The 21408-nt window shown below is 44.5% G+C and overlaps 1 protein-coding gene across 1 annotated transcript in view; it reads right to left on the reverse strand.

The window, feature by feature from the left end:
* Positions 1 to 21408, reverse strand: part of LOC124613835 — a 347299-nt gene that overhangs the window by 223085 nt on the left and 102806 nt on the right. The window contains exon 6 of the mRNA XM_047142557.1: positions 4583 to 4880. Coding sequence (XP_046998513.1) covers positions 4583 to 4880 — 298 coding nt within the window. The remainder of the gene's footprint in view (positions 1 to 4582; positions 4881 to 21408) is intronic.

Consider the following 21408-nt stretch of genomic DNA (forward strand, 5'->3'; position numbering starts at 1 on the left):
AGTGTCAACATGTAATTCCCAGCCACAAGGTCGGCCTTGACCACGCGCTGGGTCGACCCCTCTTACTCCGGCTAATGCTCGGCACCACGCGGGTGCTGACGAGCCCCGGCTTGCCTAGCGGCGCGTGCGTCCACGCCAACTCCGAACTTGGAATAATTTCAGTGCGCCACAACTCCCCCGTTACCTCACAAGTGATACATAAAGACTGACTTTAATGAACAAGACAGTGTGGCTGAGAACGAAGCTGTAGAGGTGAAGTTGTTAAATGAACAGAAGGATGTAAGTGGGACTGGTGCTATAGATGATAGTGATTATAAATCAAACATGAATGTAACTTCGAATGGTGTGACGAAAGTCCTATTGTAGATGGAATGAAAAAAGCGCCATATACATTGTATGGTGATGTGAGAGAATGGACGAAAACAGTACTCAAGTGGACGAAATCATTAAGCTTAAGAGGGAGGAACCTAGTAGTGAAAGTCAGCAAGAACAAAAGTTTATGGCAGCCGCAAATTTGGAGGCAATGTTAAGGCAAATTATGGGTAGTTCGAGTTGTCTGCTTAGTATGTGTAGGAACGAAAACATCAGTAGGGTGGAAAATAGTGTGAAAGAAGACATTAATAGAGTGGAAAAGAAATCTGATAGCATTAGAACTGACATGGTTAGCTTAAAGGATGAACTGAAGAAAGAAATTAAAAAAGAGATTCAGGTCCTCAGCTCTAATCTTTCAGAATTAAATAACAACGTTAAGGCAGTATCTAAAGATTGTGATGAAAAGGTAAAGAAAGTAGTATATAACACTAATGAGAAATTAACATTAATGAGTAGTAAATGTGTAGAAGAGAGAAAGAAGCTTTGTGATGACTATAATAGGAGGGAGGAGGCTTCTGAAAAACAATGTAAAGATGAAGTCAAAGCTGCAAGGGAATTTTGTGCTGAAAACAAGGTTAAACTTGAAAACCAAATCGATCAGATTAAAAATGATTTAGAAACGGAGGTAGAAACCAAGTGTGCAGTAGTGGTAGAGGAAAAACTGGTAAAAATGTAGATTCCAAATTGGCTTAAATGGAGAAAATATGGAAGAGGTACAAAATTTAAAGCATAGAGTATGTAGTGTCCCAAACAGTCCTTCATTTGTTAGTTGTAAGAAATTTAGTAATTTTGAACTATATGGGGTAGTGCATCCACTGGATTTTAATAGGTGTGGGTATAGGGTACAACACACACAGTTGGTGTATTTCCACCGAGTTAGAGTTTTAATATGTCACAATGATTGACTGGAGATATGGGGGAGAGGGACTTCTAATTTCCCAGTAACACAGTTTTGCTATTTCCACCGTCTTGGAGTTTTCCACACTCTCATTGGCTACAGATAGGGAGTACTGTATTATCTGATTGGTTGGAAATAGGGAATAGAGTTTTTTTAATTTTCTATTTATAGAGTTGGACTATTTGAACCATCTTGGATTTTAAGTGCTGTGCTATGATTGGCTGGAGATAAGGAGGGGGCATGACCTCCACTCCATAAGGATGATGATGTTGTTAATATCATCATCACCTCAAGGTCCTCAATGACATCGTGTGGAATCTTGAACAAAATGGCAGTGACAAAGTTTAAAGAAAGGTAGTGTGTCTGGCAGTATTCTAGATGGATCACAGTCGCTATACTTATACTGCTTACAGGGTTGTACCTTTTATCTTGATGGCCACATACAACTTTTGGTCCTGATTCAAAATCAAACAAATGTATGAAAAAAACGATATTTAGGTAACAAGGGGACATTAACCAGGATGTTCACCTTCCTTGTAACTTACTTCCTTTGAGAGATGAACACCAGTAAGTCCTTTCTAGAAAGGACCCTGCATTTTTATATATCTTGTAATCCACTTCCTCTCCTCAAGATCTACTCTTGAAGGTTTCACAGTGTACAATTTGTAATACAATAAACACCACTAATGCCAGGGACAGAGCTCAGGGACTCGAGCCGTGACCACCACCGTTCAACACCTCAGCCAGTCCAGAAACTCAGCAGAAGCGATCACTTTTATGTAATCAGGCTTCTATATACCAAGGGCCCGGGACGTCAGGAAGCTTCTGCAGTACAACACACTTCTGCGTGACAACAAGCAGACGTCGGCCACTGCAAAAGATCTGCAACAGGTTCAGTATGGTGTGTGGAATCCTCGTAGAAGTGAATGCTTCTGTTGAGTTGTTGCACTGGCTGGAGTGTCGAATGGTGGTCGTGAAGGCTCGAGTTCCAGTACTGAGTCCCTGGCACTGGGGGTGTATATTCTACAAGCAAATGTACACCGTGAAACGTTTCTGAATGGGTCGTGAGGAGAGGAAGTGTAGTATCGAATAACAAACGTTGGGTGCTATTTAAAAGATGTACTGTTGTTCATATCTTCGTAACGAACAGAGTTATAAGAAAGGCTGTCTGGCTGTCGTGATGATTAATGTCCCACTGCTAATTAAGCAACATTTGCATGATACATTCTTCATTTTGCTTAAGGACAAAGAGATACTTGGAATGGCAGAATAGATATATGCACTACATACTGCATCAAAAAACAGACGGATATTTAAGTACAAAGTGAAACATAAGAATTGGATGACATGTACGATAGTATGCGACAATTTAGAACGAAAACTTTTGTGAAAACTTGTATGATGCGCTAGGTCTCACTCACGCTCAAAGGAAAAACCGAAACACGGGTAAAACGTATAAATAACTAGAGAAATACACAAACTCGCAACCACTTTTCCCGTGACACCATCTACGCTTGTTTGTCAGAGACAAATGCTATAAATATAGTGAGAGTGATTTCAGGTGTGCCGCAGGGGGGTGTCGTAGGACCGTTGCTGTTCACATTATACATAAATGACCTTATGGGTAACATAGGAAGTTCACTGAGGCTTTTTTCGGATGAGAGGTTGTAACAATGGAAAATTGTACTGAAATGCAGGAGGATCTGCAACCAATTGACGCGTGGTGCTGGGAATGGCAATTGAATCTCAATATAGACAAGTGTAATGTGCTACGAACACATAGAAAGAAAGATCCCTTATCATTTAGCTACAATATAGCAGGTCAGCAACTGGAAGCAGTTAATTCCATAAATTATCTTGGAGTAGGCATTAGGAGTGATTTAAAATGGAATGACGATAATAAAGTTGACCATCGGTAAAGCAGATGCCAGACTGAGATTCATTGGAAGAATCCTAAGGAAATCCAATCCGAAAACAAAGGAAGTAGGTTACAGTACGCTTTTTCGCCCATTGCTTGAATGCTGCTCAGCGGTGTGGGATCCGTACCAGATAGGGTTGATAGAAAGAAGATCCAACGGAGAGCAGCGCGCTTCGTTACAGGATCATTTAGTAATCGCGAAAGCGTTACGGAGATGACAGATAAACTCCAATGGAAGACTCTGCGAGAGAGACGCTCAGTAGCTCGGTACGGACTTTTGTTGAAGTTTCGAGAACATACCTTCACCGAGGAGTCTAGCAGTACATTGCTCCCTCCTGCGTACTGGGTGTTATAAAAAGGTACGGCCAAGCTTTCAGGAAACATTCCTCATACACAAAGAAAGAAAATATGGTATGTGGACATGTGTCCGGAAACGCTTACTTTCCATGTTAGAGCTCATTTTATTACTTCTCTTCAAATCACATTAATCATGGAATGAAAACACGCAGCAACAGAACGTACCAGCGTGACTTCAAACACTTTGTTACAGGAAATGTTCAAAATGTCCTCCGTTAGCTAGGATACATGCATCCACCCTCCGTCGCATGGAATCCCTGATGCGCTGATGCAGCCCTGGAGAATGGCGTATTGTATCACAGCCGTCCACAATACGAGCACGAAGAGTCTCTACATTTGGTACCGGGGTTGCGTAGACAAGGGCTTTCAAATGCCCCCATAAATGAAAGTCAAGAGGGTTGAGGTTAGGAGAGCGTGGAGACCATGGAATTGGTCCGCCTCTACCAATCCATCGGTCACCGAATCTGTTGTTGAGAAGCGTACGAACACTTCGACTGAAATGTGCAGGAGCTGATGTGCTTGATGCTAGTACTGTAGAGCAATGATCGCATGTCAACACAAGCACCGAAGTCAACATTACCTTCCTTCAATTGGGCCATTTGGCGGTGAATCGAGGAAGTACAGTACATACTGACGAAACTAAAATGAGCTCTAACATGGAAATTAAGCGTTTCCGGACACATGTCCACATAACATCTTTTCTTTATTTGTGTGTGAGGAATGTTTCCTGAAAGTTTGGCCGTACCGTAACACCCTGTATATCTCGCGAAGAGACCACGAGGATAAAAATCAGAGAAATTAGAGCCCACACAGAGGCATACCGACAATCTTTCTTTCCACGAACAATACGAGACTGGAATAGAAGGGAGGACCGATAGAGGTACTCAAAGTACCCTCCGCCACACACCGCCAGGTGGCTTGCGGAGTATGGATGTAGATGTAGAAATATGGGTTATCTCGTTCAAAATAAAAACCAACAACGAGGGGTACATCCGAAGCATGTTTTTCTGGCGAGGCGCTGGCCGCAGCGTAGCTACCTCGCGCTGTGGAGAAGACTCGGCTGAAGGGGTCGGTCGCTTCTGGCGTGAACGTGAGGCCGAGCGCGCGCACGGCGCCGCTGAGCGGGTCCCCGAGGTCCGCCAGCTGGGCGAGGACGATGCCGGTCCAGAGGGCGCTGTCGGCGGTGAGGTAGGGCGCCGCCTTCTTGGCCGTCCACCACGCCTTGACGCCCGCGAGCAGCGCCGCGCAGGCGCCGTCCGTGGACTCCCCGGGACCCGTGCCCAAGGCCGCCATCAGCTCGTCCTTTATCAGCTGCTGCAGCTTCTCCAGGCTCGCCTGCGAACGAGAAAAAGACAACTATGCTTACATTCTGTGAAAAGAAAAATGGCTCTGAGCACTATGGGACTTAACATCTGCGGTCATCAGTCCCCTAGAACTTAGAACTACTTAAACCTAACTAACCTAAGGACAGCACACACATCCATGCCCGAGGCAGGATTCGAACCTGCGACCGTAGCGGTCACGCGGTTCCAGACTGTAGCGCCTAGAACCGCACGGCCACACCGGCCGGTTGTGAAAAGAAAAATGCAAAGATCCGAAGTGTCACTACTTTTGTAGCATAGTCTGCAGAAGCCTAAGAGACAACAAAAGGGATACAAAGCCCAAAATCAGTAGGGGAGAGCGAGGCATGTTGAGACAAATTTAACATTTTAATTTTTACATTTTTTGTTTTAATTTTGTTTTAATTGGGAAAATTATGATATTTTACTACAATTAGTTGTGCACTTTTCTATGGTATTGACGCTTTGATTAACCACATATATCTCCCAAAATTAAAATATTTGTTTAATGCTGCAAAGTGTATCAATGTTCCCCACATGGGGGCAAGTTGATACTAGCGAGAGGCAAGTTGATACAAATGTATAAATAATAAGGTAACTGACATTAAGGTAGCAAATAGTCACTCACATTTATTAAGCAGAATATAGTACAAAGGTAACGTAAGACATATTATTAACTTATTTTAAACACACAGATCATCAGATTGTGTCCATAACCTACTCAGAATCACTGACTACGAAGTCAGATGTACAGTGAATACAAGTGTACATCTTACAGTCTTTACTACATTCTATATGGGCCCATTATTTGCAAGAAATGCACTGTATCCAGTCCTGACCTGGCTTGGATTCGGAGAATGGCTCCAAACATATGAGACACAAGGCGTCGTTCTCTTCCTCAGACTCTGATGCAACCTTCATTTTATTCTTTGGGACGCATTTCTTTTTCTTCACCTTGTTCTTCTCCTTGGTCTGACTCTCTACCATTTTAAAAAGCCTTTTTTGGCGTTTTCTGACTTGGCTACCATTTTAGTTTCCTTTTCTTTGGCCTCCTCTTCCAGTATCTCCTTTACTGGTGTGCTAGTAAGGATAGCGGATTTTAAAGGTTTCGTCCCTTTTTTGATATTTTTCCGCTCTCCAGCGTTAAGGTAGGGACGAATGTCTTGAGGGCTTACAGTGAATACACCTAGAGAAACATCCTTACTTGTAGATGGAACTGCAGTTTCTAACAACCCTACCACAACAAAGGCCAGCATTTAATAATGATTGTGGTGTTGCTCACGCTGCTAAATACTGAATTTTCGGGCAACAACAGTCATATTATGTGGCAAGTGTCATAAGAGCACAGTTAATAAAGTCATTTCATGTAATAATCAAAAAAACTAGGCACTCATCTTTTTTTGTGTTTCCCACGCTGGTCTCGTCGTAAAATCATGGCTCAATCGTTGAAAATCTAGGTGGTGATGATTCCAAGCTCGGATGCAAAGAGGCCTAGGTTTTATCCTGCTATATTCAAAAGTTTTGTAGATGCGCTTCACAAACCATTCTTGGAGATTAAACCTTTCAAAGTTAGCACAATAGTGATGTAAAAAAAAAAAAAAGTCAGCACTCCGAATTCAAGTTACACTTCCTTTTAATTGCTTTTATTGCAATATCACGTAACACACAAAACATCACTTCACAATACAAAACATACTTGAAAACATCTTCCTCACATTTTATAAGCCAACTACAATATGCATCTTTCCAACATGACTTCCAACACTTGACTTTCCCAATGTCCGACTCTCTAACAACTCAACAACTAACTAACTATCGCTTACGCGCCCAAAAATCAGAGTTACAAGTACGTCAAAGATCACATAAGAATAATATCATTGCAATATAAACATATCTATGTATCACAAATGAAATCAAATTTGAATGTTGTCTCAGAAATATGTTAAGTAGTTAACAGAAAAACAGTAGAATATTACTAGTATCGAGAGGTTCAGGTGAGGTACCATAATGGTAACGTAATTCAAGTACCATTGCAAGTTGTAGTTTCAGTTCGGTTCACTTTGAACTCTAGACCATCAGCGTTGCTTGTCCCAGCCTGAGAAGACTTGACAGCGCTGTCTTGTGAAGTCATCTCTCTATCCGTGACTGCGCTGGACAAGAAGTCATCATCAGTAAACACTTCTCTGTTGTATGGCGCGATTCCTGTTGCTTGAAATACAGATATAATGAAACTTCCTGGCAGATTAAAACTGTGTGCCCGACCGAGACTCGAACTCGGGACCTTTGCCTTTCGCGAGCAAGTGCTCTACCAACTGAGCTACCGAAGCACGACTCACGCCCGGTACTCACAGCTTTACTTCTGCCAGTACCTCGTCTCCTACCTTCCAAACTTTACAGAAGCTCTCCTGCGGACCTTGCAGAACTAGCACTCCTGAAAGAAAGGATATTGCGGAGACATGGCTTAGCCACAGCCTGGGGGATGTGTCACAGATATAATATTTGTAGCATTTATTGCTCTATGTAGTGCCATCTTTACTATGCCAGGAATGTCGTAGATTTTTACAGTTTTCCATGGATTGATGATCACCCAGTCGTCGACTGAACCGAAGTAAAATTTCTTGAAAGGCCCATAAACTGACCTGTCAAGCGGTTGCAGGCAGTGGGAAGTGTCCGGGGGAAACGACAATATGACGATACCATTTTCTTTGCAGAAGTTGAGCACTTCAATAGATAAATGTGATTCATGGTTATCCAAAACCAACAAGCAGGGATTGTCCTTGGTAGATCTCACGTGGCCGTGAAAATGTTTAATGAACTTCAAAAACGATTCAGATGTGATCCATCCTGATGGATAGAAAGTTCCAATACACCCTGGTGGTCCGTTAATTATGAAGTGATCCTTGAAGAACACTATTGGAAATATGAACATCGGAGGAACTGAGTTGCCGACGGTACTGACAGCCAATACCATAGTGACATCTGCCCCCTTTCCGCTGACGTAGCTTTCCCTACTTGGCGTACTCCTTTCTGAGCAGCGATTTTGTTTGGTCTCTGAACTGTTTGCATACCGGTCTCGTCGACATTCCAAATATCCTTAGGTTCAAATTGGTATTTATCTAAAGTACTCTTCAAATTGTCAAAAAATAGGTCAACATTGGCTTTATTAAAACTGGTAGCACGACTAAGGCTCGTAGCCTCTGGCTCCCTGATTAATAGTCGAGGGTGTCTTTTCATAAATAAGCTAAACCAGTCGTTTGTAGCCATTTTATGGTTAATCCATGAATCAGGCAATGTAATGATATCCCTATTAGCCACAGCAAGTTCGTAAGCTAAAACTTCGATGTTTTGTGGTGTAAGTCCATAGTAGATTTTATAAGAGTGTATTATATACTCTTCGAGTTGAGATTCTAATTGGGCTGGAAAAATTTGCCTTGGTTTGGCATACCCCATTGTAACCGTTTGACCTTGCGATTCATCTTTTTTTTCTTATAAATCTAAACAATGTCATTTTGTCGATCTCGAAGGCTACAACTGCTTCCCGTAAAGACATGGTTTTGGTCTTGACGGCTTCATAGGCTTTTTCAAAGCTCTCATTCGGTACTTTCCCTCGATCTGTCTTCCTGGTATAATTCTGCACCACGTTTCTGTAAGAAAAGACAAAACTCTAATTTTTACAATATTTGGGTACGTTGATACACTGTATCAATTTGCCCCAGCTACGCGTATCAACTTGCCCCATTGAATAAGTGTCTCTTAAGTCAAACTTAAGTCTCTAAAATATAAAGTCTAGAAAGATGAAACTATCATGAAATTCTTACCAACAAACAGGCGTTTAACTCTGCCAACGGCGAACTTCCTGAAGAATATCCTCTTGCTGGTACGCCAACTCAAACACACTAGCCAACAATTACTTTCTACTCATGAAAACACAATGTCAACAATAAAAACGCGTAGAGTACTCTGTTGACAGCTGGACGCCGTCTGGCGCTGCGTCGCGGTAAACAACAGCCTCTACTCACTCATGTCCGCCCTGCGCATGCGCGTGTTACCTCACAGTCCCATCTGTATCAACTTGCCCACGTATCAACTTGCCCCACTCTCCCCTAAGGTCATTGTATTGCCAACATTCCTTTATGGATGCGTGCATGTGAATGTCGGACACCAACATAGCAGTACTCACAGGGGAACCTCCCCATCGCGCCCCCCTCAGATTTAGTTATATGTTGGCACAGTGGATAGGCCTTGAAAAACTGAACACAGATCAATCGAGAAAACAGGAAGAAGTTGTGTGGAACTATGAAAAAATAAGCAAAATATACAAACTGAGTAGTCCATGCGCAACATAGGCAACATCAAGGATAACCTGAAGTCAGGAACGCCGTGGTCCTATGGTTACCGTGAGAAACTGCGGCTTGAGAGGTCCTTGGTTCAAATCTTCCCTCGGATGAAAAATTTATTTTCTTTATTTTCGCAAAGTCATGATCTGTCCGTTCTTTCATTGACGTCTCTGTTCACTGTAATAAGTTTAGTGTCTGTGTTTTTCGACCGCACCGCAAAACTATGCGATTAGTAGACGAAAGGACGTGCCTCTCCAATTGGAACCGAAAACATTTGATCACAAGGTCATAGGTCAACCGATTCCTCCACAGGAAATCACGTCTGATATATTCTATACGACACTGGTGACGGCATGTGCGTCACATGACAGGAATATGTTGTTGACACACCTAACTTGTGCACTTGAGGAATGGGTAAAAAAGTTCTTCTACTTTGCCCGATTTAGGTTTTCTTGTGGATGTGATAAACACTCCCAAAAAAGTGATGAAAACATAAGAGTTTGTCACATAAACTGCAACAAATGAATGCAACAGTTTCACAGTCGCACAGTTTTCCCTGTGCTCTGTCAAAACATATGTTTTTAACGTTTTCAAATTTTTCCGTGCGTAGACCGTCAAATCCTGCGTATGCCCAAGCAAATCCGAACATGTCCTGGAATTTTGGAGAGCGAAGTTGATTATGTGTGAGTGCCTGAACTTTGATAATCGTCTGAAAATAAAAAAATTATGCTTTTCACTCGAGGGAAAACTTGAACCAAGGACATGTCGTTCCGCAGCTGCTCACGCTAACACGGGACCACGGCGTTCCTGGGCTCAGATTATCCTTGATGTTGCCTATCTTGCGCATAGACTACTCAGTTTGTATATTTTGCTTATTTTTTTCATATTTCCACACAACTTCTTCCTGTTTTCTCGATTGATCTGTGTTCAGTTTTTCATGGCCTATCCACTATGCGAAGTCATAACTAAATCTGAGGGGGGTGCGATGGGGAGGTTCCCTTGTCAGTTGTACACAATTGTTAAGGCTTTCGTGGCCACTTGTTGACAAACTGCCTGTTGGCTTCCGTCTCGGGTTATTCGGCCGACGTCCGTCTGATGATTTTTCTGACGTTTCGCCAGCACAAGTGACTGGCATTGTCAAAGTTTCACCCTCCGTTGTTGGTGGTGGACTGGAGACGAGCTCGCGGCCGCAAACTATGGCTGGCTCTGAGCACTACGCGACTTAACTTCTGAAGTCATCAGTCGCCTAGAACTTAGAACTACTTAAACGTAACTAACCTAAGGACAACACATACATCCATGCCCGAGGCAGGATTCGAACCTGCGACCGTAGCGGTCGCTCGGCTCCAGACTGTAGCGCCTAGAACCGCACGGCCACTCCGGCCGGCGATGCAAACTATATGTACCTGGCGCGCAAACGTCCGAGGGCTTTTGCGCCGTCATTTCCAGTGCTGCTCTCTTGCCACCTGCGACAGCCTTTCGCTGCAGCAGAGGAATCCAGGTCCGTTTACCTCGAGGCTTTCCTCTTTCTTGTTGAAGCTGTTCTCGTGTTTCTCGGGACGATAGCGAAGCCGACTGACGAGGCGAGTCCCGGCCCGTCACGCACAGTGGTCAACGTCACTGAACGACAACTGATCGAGGAGGAAGAGTCCGTCCTTCAAAATGGAATTTCGCTATCATCCCGTGACTATACCTATGTAGCACCATACTGGTCGAGCCAGAAAAGTCTGCTGTGGCTGAACACTGTCTTGACACGGGAGACAGCACGAACTACGGAGAGACAAAGATCCTTTCGTCCGCTCCCACGTACTGGGACTCCATCATTAAAGAAGCAGTCGAAATCCGTATAAGCGACGACCTGACCGATAGAGACGCGGGATTTCAACTCGGCAAGGCATGGGAACCAGCACTGGCGGCACTAAGGCAGCGTCGGCCGCTGGCGAACGAATCCGAGTCAACACAGACAGAGAAAGTCCGCACACTTAAACTGGGCGCCAACACACTGCCACCGCGCGCGCTGGGTCGCTATTTGCGGCTGCGCCTTTCCCGCTTCGCGAATGAGAAGCCCGTGGCCCGTCTGTACAACAGACGGCGCTGGATGTCGTCGTGCGCTAATGTTCGTCTACGATGACGTTATAGCCTCAATCCTTTGCACTTGCGCTTTTCTAGCGAGTCAGCGTATTACTAGCGAGCCATTGCAGCAACACCTCAGTAATCACCTGAAGATGAGAAGCAGCTGCCTCGTCGAACTGTTGTGCAGCTTCCACAATATTACCCGACGCCGCGCCGATATGGGTTATCGTCCAATGGGAGACAGGGCAGCCAGCCAGTGTACAAAACACCGTAACAATTAAACTAAATGACAATGTTTTGGCTGATAATACAGAAGCTGCAAGTACTTTTAACAGTCACAGTCTAAATTAGCAGCAAAAATTGGAATAAATAGTTCAATTGAAGTGGCGAATGAATGTATTAAAATTGTCGTCTACAAAACTTAAAGCAAGTTTTGAAGTACAGGTAACTCTAACATCTCCAACATCCTCTACTGAAAATAATTAAAATTAAAAAAGAACCTCATATGGTGTTACAGAATTTTACACAGAACTCTGAAAAGTTGTTACAACTTGAGTAATGTCCATAATGATATACATACTGTGGCATTGCCACAGGGAATTTTCCCGCTCTGGTTAAAATGTGTAATTGTTAAACCTTTTCATAATAAAGGTGACAAGAAGAACTTAAACAATTATCATCCAATTCCCTTTCTTCTTTTTTCAAAATATTCAAAAAGTAATGTACTGAAGAGCAGTCTACACTTAGGTGGAAACTGTTTATCTAGCATTTCACAGTTTGGATTCCAGAAGGATTGCTCAACTGAGAATAGTTGGCTCTGAGCACTATGGGACTTAATAGCTGAGGTCATCAGTCAACTGAGAATAGTATTTATACATTCTATTATCAAATCCATAATGAGTATGAACAGGAATATGAATAACGCTGAAACATGGCAAGTTGGTATTTTTTTTTTTTTTTGTCTTTCCAAGGCATTTAATTGTGTACAGCATGTTATTCTCTTAAAGAAACTAAAGTTTTAAGGAACCGGTAGGTTTACACACAGATGGTTTCAATCGTACTTAACAAACAAAGTGTAAAATATTGTGCTGAATATGTCAACAAAGCGGTAAGGGTAGAAAATTGTAGTGACTGGAGAGAAATCAAAATGGGTGTCCCATCGGGTTCAATAATTGATAATCTTGGAAATAAACGAATTAACCTCCAGACGTATTTTCCATATAGCCACTCAAAAATTTCTTATGGAAAAATTTTCTGGGGCAAGTCACAACTTGAACGTATTGATTGTACAAAAGCGAGCAGTAAGGATAATGTGTGATGTTCGCCCACGGGCATCATGTCGGCACCTCTTCAAGGAGCTGGGCATTTCAACCGCGCCGTCACAATACATATATGTGCTGGTGGAATTCTTCGTAAATAATCCATAAGAACAGTGAAGTCCATCCCCACAACACTAGACGGAAGAATGTCTTTATTACTCATTATTAAAGCTGTCAGTGGTTCAAACAGGAGTTCAGTACGCAGCAACAAAAATCTTTGTTCACTTGCCCAGTAACATAAAATGCCTGAGAGGTAGGGAAGTAAGTTTTAAATCTAACGTTAAATCATTTCACCTGGACAACTCTTTCTATTCGATGGGAGAATTTCTATTTAAAAACTGGTAACCGTAGAAAAAATTGTTTTTGGGTGTAGATGCACGAGTAAGACTACAAAATGACGTGTTCGTTAAAAATGGTTCAAATGGCTCTGAGCACTATGGGACTTAACAGCAATGGTCATCAGTCCCCTAGAACTTAGAACTACTTAAACCTAACTAACCTAAGGACATCACACAACACCCAGTCATAACGAGGCAGAGAAAATCCCTGACCCCGCTGGGAATCGAACCCGGGAACCCGGGCGCGGGAAGCGGGAAGCGAGAGCGCTACCGCACGACCACGAGCTGCGGACAGACGTGTTCGTTAATGCTAACACTAACCATGTATACACATCCATAAACTGACTCGTTCCACATCATTCGTTAAAAGGAAACGTTCAAATTATATATGGAACATGTAACTAACCGAGCTAGAAGAGATGGCTGGATCTGAAATTTCAAGGACGTGACAAATCAGAAATTTTTGCTGCTGCTGGAGACGATCACGAAGGAGATTATTTTGTATAGTGGTTCCAGCTAGCAAGTGTGTAAATGCACACACTTTAGAATTTCTCGTGCAGCGTGTTGGCTTGGTTATTACGCTGAAGAGCCAAAGAAACTGGTACGCCTGCCTAATATCGTGTAGGGCCACAGGGAGCACACAAAAGTGCCGCAACACGACGTGCCATGGACTCGACTAATGTCTGAGGTAGTGCTGGAGGGAAATGACGCCATGAATCCTACGGGGCCGTCCATAAATCTGTAAGAGTACGAGTGGGCGAAGATCTCTTCTGAACAGCACGTTGCAAGGCATCCAAGATATGCTCAGTAACGTTGATGCCTGAAGAGTTTGGTGGCCGGCGTAAGTGTTTAAACTCAAAAGAGTGTTTCTGGAGCCACTCTGTAGAAATTCTGGACCTGTGGCGTGTCGCATTGTCCTGCTGGAGTTGCCCAAGTCCATTGGAATGTATAATGGACATGAATGGATACAAGTGAACAGACAGGATGCTTACGTACGTGTCGCCTTTCAGAGTCGTATCTAGACGTATCAGGGGTCCCATATTACTCCAGCTGCACACGACCGACACCATTACAGACCCTCCACCAGCTCGAACAGTCCCCTGCTGACATCCAGGGTCCATGGATTCGTGAGGTTCTCTCCATACCTATACACGTCCGTCCACTCGATATAATTTGAAGCGAGACTCGTCTGACCAGACAAAAATGGCTCTGAGCACTATGGGACTTAGAAGTTAAGTCTCCTAGAACTTAGAACTACTTAAACCTAACTGACCTAAGGACATCACACAACACCCAGTCCGACCAGACAACATGTTTCCAGTCATCAACAATCCAATGTCGGTGTTGACGGGCCGAGGCGAGACGTAAAGCTTTGTGTCGTGCAGTCATCAAGGGTAGACGAGTAGGCCTTCAGCTCCGAAAGCTCCATATCGATGATGTTCCGTTGAATGGTTCGCACGCTGACACTTGTTGATGGCCCAGGACTGAAATCTGCAGCAATTTGCGGAGGGGATGCACTTCTGTCACGTTGAACGATTCTCTCCAGGCGTCGTTGGTACCGTTGTTGCAGGATCCGACCGCAGCAGTGTCGGAGATTTGATGTTTTATCGGATTCCTGATATTCACGATACACTCGTGAAATGGTCGAACGGGAAAATCCCCACTTCATCGCTGTCTCGGAGATGCTGTGTCCCATCGCTCATGCGGCAACTGTAATACCACGATCAAACTCGCTTAAATCTTGATAACCTGCCATTGTAGCAGCAGTAACCGGTCCAACAACTGCGCCAAACACTTGTTATCTTACATAGGCGTTGCCGACCGCAGCGCCGTATTCTACGTGTTCGGCTAACCGCAGTCGAAGCGATAAAGCTAAAAGTGAAAAACATTCACGGGACAATCTTCATCATCTCGCACGACACACTGAACACGACGAAGAACGCCGCCCGCTGGCTTCCACGACTGCTGGTGCTCATTCAAAAAGCCGTCAAACTAAGCCAGCAGCGGAAGTACACTACTGGCCATTAAAATTGCTACACCACGAAGATCACGTGCTACAGACGCGAAATTTAACGGTCAGGAATAAGATGCTGTGATATGCAAATGATCAGCTTTTCAGCATTCACTCAAGGTTGGCACCGGTGGCGACACCTACAACGTGCTGACATGAGGAAAGTTTCCAACCGATTTCTGATACACAAACGGCAGTTGATCGGCGTTGCCTGGTGAAACGTCGTTGTGATGCCGCGTGTAAGGAGGGGAAATGCGTACCATCACGTTTCCGACTTTGATAAAGGCCGGATTGTAGCGTATCGCGAATGCGGTTTATCGTATCGCGACATTGCTGCTCGCGGCGGTCGACATCCAAAGACTGTTACCAGAATATGGAATCGGTGGGTTCAGCAGGGTAATACGGAACGCCGTGCTGGATCCCAACGGCCTCGTATCACTAGCAGTCGAAATGACAGGCATCTTATCCGCATGGCTGTAACGTAACGGATCGTGCAGCCACGTCTCGATCTCTGAGTCAACAGATGGGGACGTTTGCAAGACAACAACCATCTGCACGAACAGTTCGACAGCGTTTGCAGCAGCACGGAATATCAGCTCGGTGACCATGGCTGCGGTTACCCTTGACGCTGCATCACAGACAGGAGCGCCTGCGATGGTGTACTCGACGAAGAACCTGGGTGCACGAATGGCAAAACGTCATTTTTTCGGATGAATCCAGGTTCTGTTTACAGCATCATGATGGTGGCATCCGTGTTTGGCGACATCGCGGTGAACGCACATTGGAAGCGTGTATTCGTAATCGCCCTACTGGCGTATCACCCGGCAGGATGGTATGGGGTGCCATTTGTTACACGTCTCGGTCACCTCTTGTTCGCATTGACGGCACTTTGAACAGTGGACGTCACATTTAAGATTTGTTACGACCCGTGGTTCTACCCTTCATTCGATACCTGCGAAACCCTACATTTCAGCAGGATAATGCAACATTGCATGTTGCAGGCCCTGTACGGGCCTTTCTGGATACAGAAAATGTTCGACTGCTGCCCTGGCCAGCATATTCTCCAGATCTGTCACCAATTGAAAACGTCTGGTCAATGGTGGCCGAGCAACTGGCTCGTCCCAATACGCCAGTCAGTACTCTTAATGAACTGTGGTATCGTGTTGAAGCTGCATGGGCTGTACCTGTACGCGCCATCCAAGCTTTGTTTGACTCAGTGCCCAGGCGTATTTCGGCTAGAGGTGGTCGTTCTGGGTACTGATTTCTCAGGACCTATGCACCCAAATTGCGTGAAAATGTAATCACATGTCAGTTCTAGTATAATATATTTGTCCAATGAATACCCGTTTATCATCTGCGTTTCTTCTTGGTGTAGAAAGTTTAATGGCCAATAGTGTATTACGATTGTGTGAACCAGTCCGGATTTACTTGCTGAAAGTAGCAGACCAAGCAGTCCAAATATGTGGACCGACCACAGCGAAAATGGCGAAGACCCAGCCATCAGTGAGCTAGCTGATGATTTGTGATTTTCGGGACTGGTACGGAGCGGCGGTGAAATATTAAACTTGTAGGAAGTAAATCGTCACAGAAACTTGATCCCGAAATCAGTTTCTGGATGCTGGAGGCCGAATCGTCACGAGAAGCTCCCTAAGTTGACATGTCGTTACCGTAGGAATTGTACCAGCCGGAAGTGGAACTGGTTCTAGCATGTGAAGTTCAAATGGTTCAAATGGCTCTGAGCACTATGGGACTCAACTGCTGAGGTCATTAGTCCCCTAGAACTTAGAACTACTTAAACCTAACTAACCTAAGGACATCACACACACCCATGCCCGAGGCAGGATTCGAACCTGCGACCGTAGCGGTCTTGCGGTTCCAGACTGCAGCGCCTTTAACCGCAAGGCCACTTCGGCCGGCTAACATGTGAAGTACTGGACTCGCATTCGGGAGGACGACGGTTCAATCCCGCGTCCGGCCATCCTGATTTAGGTTTTCCGTGATTTCCCTAAATCGCTCCAGGCAAATGCTGGGATGGTTCCTTTGAAAGGGCACGGCCGACTTCCTTCCCCATCCTTCCCTAATCCGATGAGACCGATGACCTCGCTGTTTGGTCTCTTCCCACAAACAAACCAACAACAACAACATGTGAAGTATCTGTCTCTTTATGATCTTTGCGTACGCTAAGAAATAAACAGCCAAATGTTTGTAACAATGAATGATATGAATTTTATTGCACCTCTTTTCACTTGCAGCAATATAAGCTGTCGTCTTCGGTTCCTGCCTAGGCACACACTCGGAAATCGCCACATATTTGGAAATAAACAGCCAAATATTTATTTCAGCGTTCGTTGCATGGTTAGACGGAAATGTAAATAACCCCGAATATTGTAGAACATATTTATATTACATGTGTAAGAAAGTCCCAGAATGTATTGAAAACGCTAACATGTAAAATAAAAGATTAGCCTCTAGTGGGACGTGTGCACACTTGCTTCGACTCTGTAATCCACTTGCTTATCCTCTACACTACGCAGAAGACACGCGACTTTCATCTTTTGTGTAAGGTATCACAGTATCTCTTGAAGGCTTATATTGCTGATGCGTCATTAAGTGACATTTAATTTGTGCTATATTTTCAATACGCCGTTGTGTTGAAACGGCATACAACAAGTTATAATACAAAACATCTATATACGCCAAAATCAATGTGGCGTCTGCCGCATCGCGTGACGTGTCATTTTGATCTCAATTCCGTTGGTATAATTCTGTCGTTAGCGTATATAAGAAGGGGGCATTTTTGCTCCTTGACAGTGTCCCAGCTAAGTGCATGTGGAGTAGTCACACAGGCTGTTTCTTTGGGCTATCAAAGGTCGCCCGACTCCCGTCTCCTTTTGAACTGGCTCTTAGAGACTTCTCCCCCTTAACACAGTTTAGCGACGAGGTGATTTTCAAGAAGTACCGTTTCCTCCTCACTCAAAATTCAGACTTGTACAACCAAGGTTTGGGCCAAGTCATTCATAACTGGGAGAAGGAGTGTCTCGGTGAATGGCTGACACGTAGACAAGCAGGACAACCGTCTCTGATTTTCACCACCGCAGCTGAAATTTTTCGAGGTAATAATTACAATTTTACGTCCATCTCACGTAGTGGAAGCGTGACGTGGCGTGGCGAAACAAGCGCTGTATCACTGTGAGGGATACAGAGGTAAGCGAGGGCGGCGGGACACACCCCACGTCACAGCTAGAAGCGCCGCGCCATCATAACGCGTCTGTGCGTGGCACACACAGTATCGCGCCATAATCTAACAATGAAATTAAAAACTTAAGCAGCTTTCCAAACTTTGTAAGTATATAGTTTAGTTAAAATTATTAAATGTCATAATGATAATCTGAATAAGTTATCCTAACGACGTTATTTTAAGAAAAAAAATAAGTGGCACTAAATAATGCAGCTAGAAAGCTAAAAGCTGTTCAGAATGGGCAAATGTATGTCACAGTCAAATGTTACAAGTCGGAGCAATATTTTGGTCAAAACTGTCGTTTTTACGAATATTTGAAGGAGCTAAATATTGGACTCAGAAAGATGAAAATCCGTATGTAGCCTCAGTTTGATATAGAAACATTAGCTATGTGACTCCATTAAGCTACCTCTAATAGTTTTCAAGTAATTTACTATAAACTTAGTTTGGAACAGAGACGTCCTTATTCATGATAGATTAAGTATCATTTGTAGTTGTTACAGGAAGTTCTAATTACAGCACTCGATTACATTAAGGAAATAATACATCTGCAGCAAGTTTCAAGACTTTACTGTAAAAACCGATCAATACAAGGGCTGAATAAAACGTTCTCGGTTTTCAAGCCGCGTCAATTCGAATAAAATCCTAGCGCTTTCGATGACCATCTCCGCCATCGTCGTCAGGAGTTCACTGACTGCGGGGCCGTCACGTATGCCGTCGCGAAAGACTCCGAGGACAAATACAAGGACTCTTAAAGAGGTAGTTCAGAGGTCACGTCCTACTGTCTGTTCCATTCTAAAAATTATAGCCAGGAAAGTGTATGCAGTCAAGCTGAAACTTTTTCAGTAAGTAAAGCCTACTTCTATAAAAAATTACGAAGATTGTAAATTGTTCCGCGGCAAACTTATTAAATAATACGTGTCCGAGAAAACAGCCATTTAAATTCTGCTGCCTGTGTTACAGCGGTAGATAGCAGATGCTCAGTTTAGCGAATGGCTGCGCCCATTTATGAATATGGCTAGGCCGTGAGTAGGACACATTTCGCACCGAGCCCTCAGCGTGTCCACGTCAGTGAAACGCCAGCTTACGCTGTGCCTCGGATGAAGTCAGATGTAGGCACCTACCAAACCCATGTTTCCGGTAAAAGTAGGAAGTGAACAGGCGAGCACTGTACAGCGTTCTGGGTCGCTTAGATTACACTGAAGTGACTGTTTGTGTGCTGCCGGTAATGTCGACAAAAAGCGCGTGGCAAGTGGTGAGATTATTTTCCACTTTTGCGGCGAGCAATTAACTTTGGTGAATAGAAGTCAGGGCGATAGACCATTTTACTTGGACCTTACCGTAGAGGTCGGCTCTGAACTGATAATAGCACTATTTACAATAGGGGCATTATTCTTATTATTGTCAACAATATTATTATGTTTGTGCGTGTGAAGTTTTACTGAATATATTAGCCAGTTAGAACTCAAAACTTTTATTTATAGTCATAGTTCCTTATCCCGCTGAGTAAATAGCTCGTAGGAACATTTTCTTCCCGTGACTACCAGAAGTTATGTGGACTTTCAGAGTAGAAATTATGGTCAGTATGTCCTCCATCGCCTACTGGCTGACGGCGACCAAGGCGGACGTAGCAAGCACATCGACGCTACGACAGATTCCGACGCCCACGCCTTCGCGACCGCCGGCGCGGGCGCGTACGGCGAGGAGAGCGGCCCGCGGGGGAGGGGATTTAAATCGGCCGCCCGCCCTCAGGAGCTCAGTTCGTCAGCGCACCTGACGATGGCGACATGTCTGATCGCCGAAATATTGTGCCCGTTGGACACTGTGAATCGGCAGTATACCCGTGGACTGTTCGAGCAACAATAACATTGCTTACTCCAGTATGTTGTAGAGTTATGGAGCAAGTAGTATGGTCACGCATTGTGACATTTCCGGAGAAGAAAATTCTCCTCTATAAGAATTAACACGGTTCCAAAAACAGAGATACTACGAAACTCAACGCGATCTGTTCATCCATGGGAGCGAGAGCACCGAAAACAAAGAGACCTAGGCTGATGCCGCGTTCGTTGAATTCCGCAAAGCATTAGATCATTCTCATACTGTCGTTCAGTGAACGAAATGGGCACTTACCGATTCTCGGGCTAGATTTCATGTCGTATTTAGGACCTTCTTGCAGAAAGAACCTAAGCTGTAGTTCTTAACGGAACGGAGTCCCAGACGGACAGGTAATTTCGGGAGTATCCGAAGGGAGTGCTATAGGACTTTTACTGTTTACAATTTATGTTACTTATATTCGTACGCCGTCCACTCACATTAATGCGACCGCTACCTGTGTTCGACGTCAGCGCGAAATAACCATTCACGGACGGCATGTGACAGCACTAGCAGTGGAGGGCATATAAAGAGTGTTAGGGGACGCGAGGAACAATGCAGTCGTTGTCGTAATGCTGTAACGGAGCGATTTATATGACGTCCAAAAGGGGATGCTCTTTGGCTTTCGTGTCAAGGGTGGAAGCATCTCCGAAAGGACTAAGATTGTAAATAGCTCGCGAGCCGCCGTGGTTAAAGTATTCCGCGCATAGCAAAACAGCACTGTCGAAAAAGAATGGAAATGTCGTGTGGTTAGGGCGTCCCGTCGGGTAGACCAGTGGCCTGGTGCAAGTCTTTTGAGTTGACGCCACTTCGTCGACTTGCATGTCAATAGGGTGAGATGATGATGATGATGACAATATCCACTCCCTGAGCAGAGAAAAATCCCCGACCCAACCGGGCATCGAACTCATGCCGCTTGGCATGGCAGTCTGTCGCGCTGACCACTTTCTTTTTTTCATTTTTGTTCGTTGTTGATCGTTGGGTTGGGTCGTTGGGGACGTCACGTGACATCCGTTAAAGTTCGTTTGTTGATCCTTCCACTCAGTTTTTTATTACAGAGGCCAACCTGCTCTCTGACCGAACACACTGAGCTACCGTGCTGGCTACCACTCAGCTACTGAGGTGGACAGCACTACCGTAAACCGGCGCCGAGCCAACTGTGGTGCCGCAACTGGACGTTCGTTGAGTTCCGGTAGGTGGCCTTTCCACATGAACCACACTTTATGGGGTCGTTGTGGTCTGATGAACGTTTTCGTGCCATTCCCTGTCTGATCTCATCATTCTCGGAGGCACAATGGATCGACACATGTATTAATCTATCCTTGGGGACCATGT

Source organism: Schistocerca americana, chromosome 4, assembly GCF_021461395.2.
Source record: "Schistocerca americana isolate TAMUIC-IGC-003095 chromosome 4, iqSchAmer2.1, whole genome shotgun sequence".
NCBI classification, from domain to species: domain Eukaryota; kingdom Metazoa; phylum Arthropoda; class Insecta; order Orthoptera; family Acrididae; genus Schistocerca; species Schistocerca americana.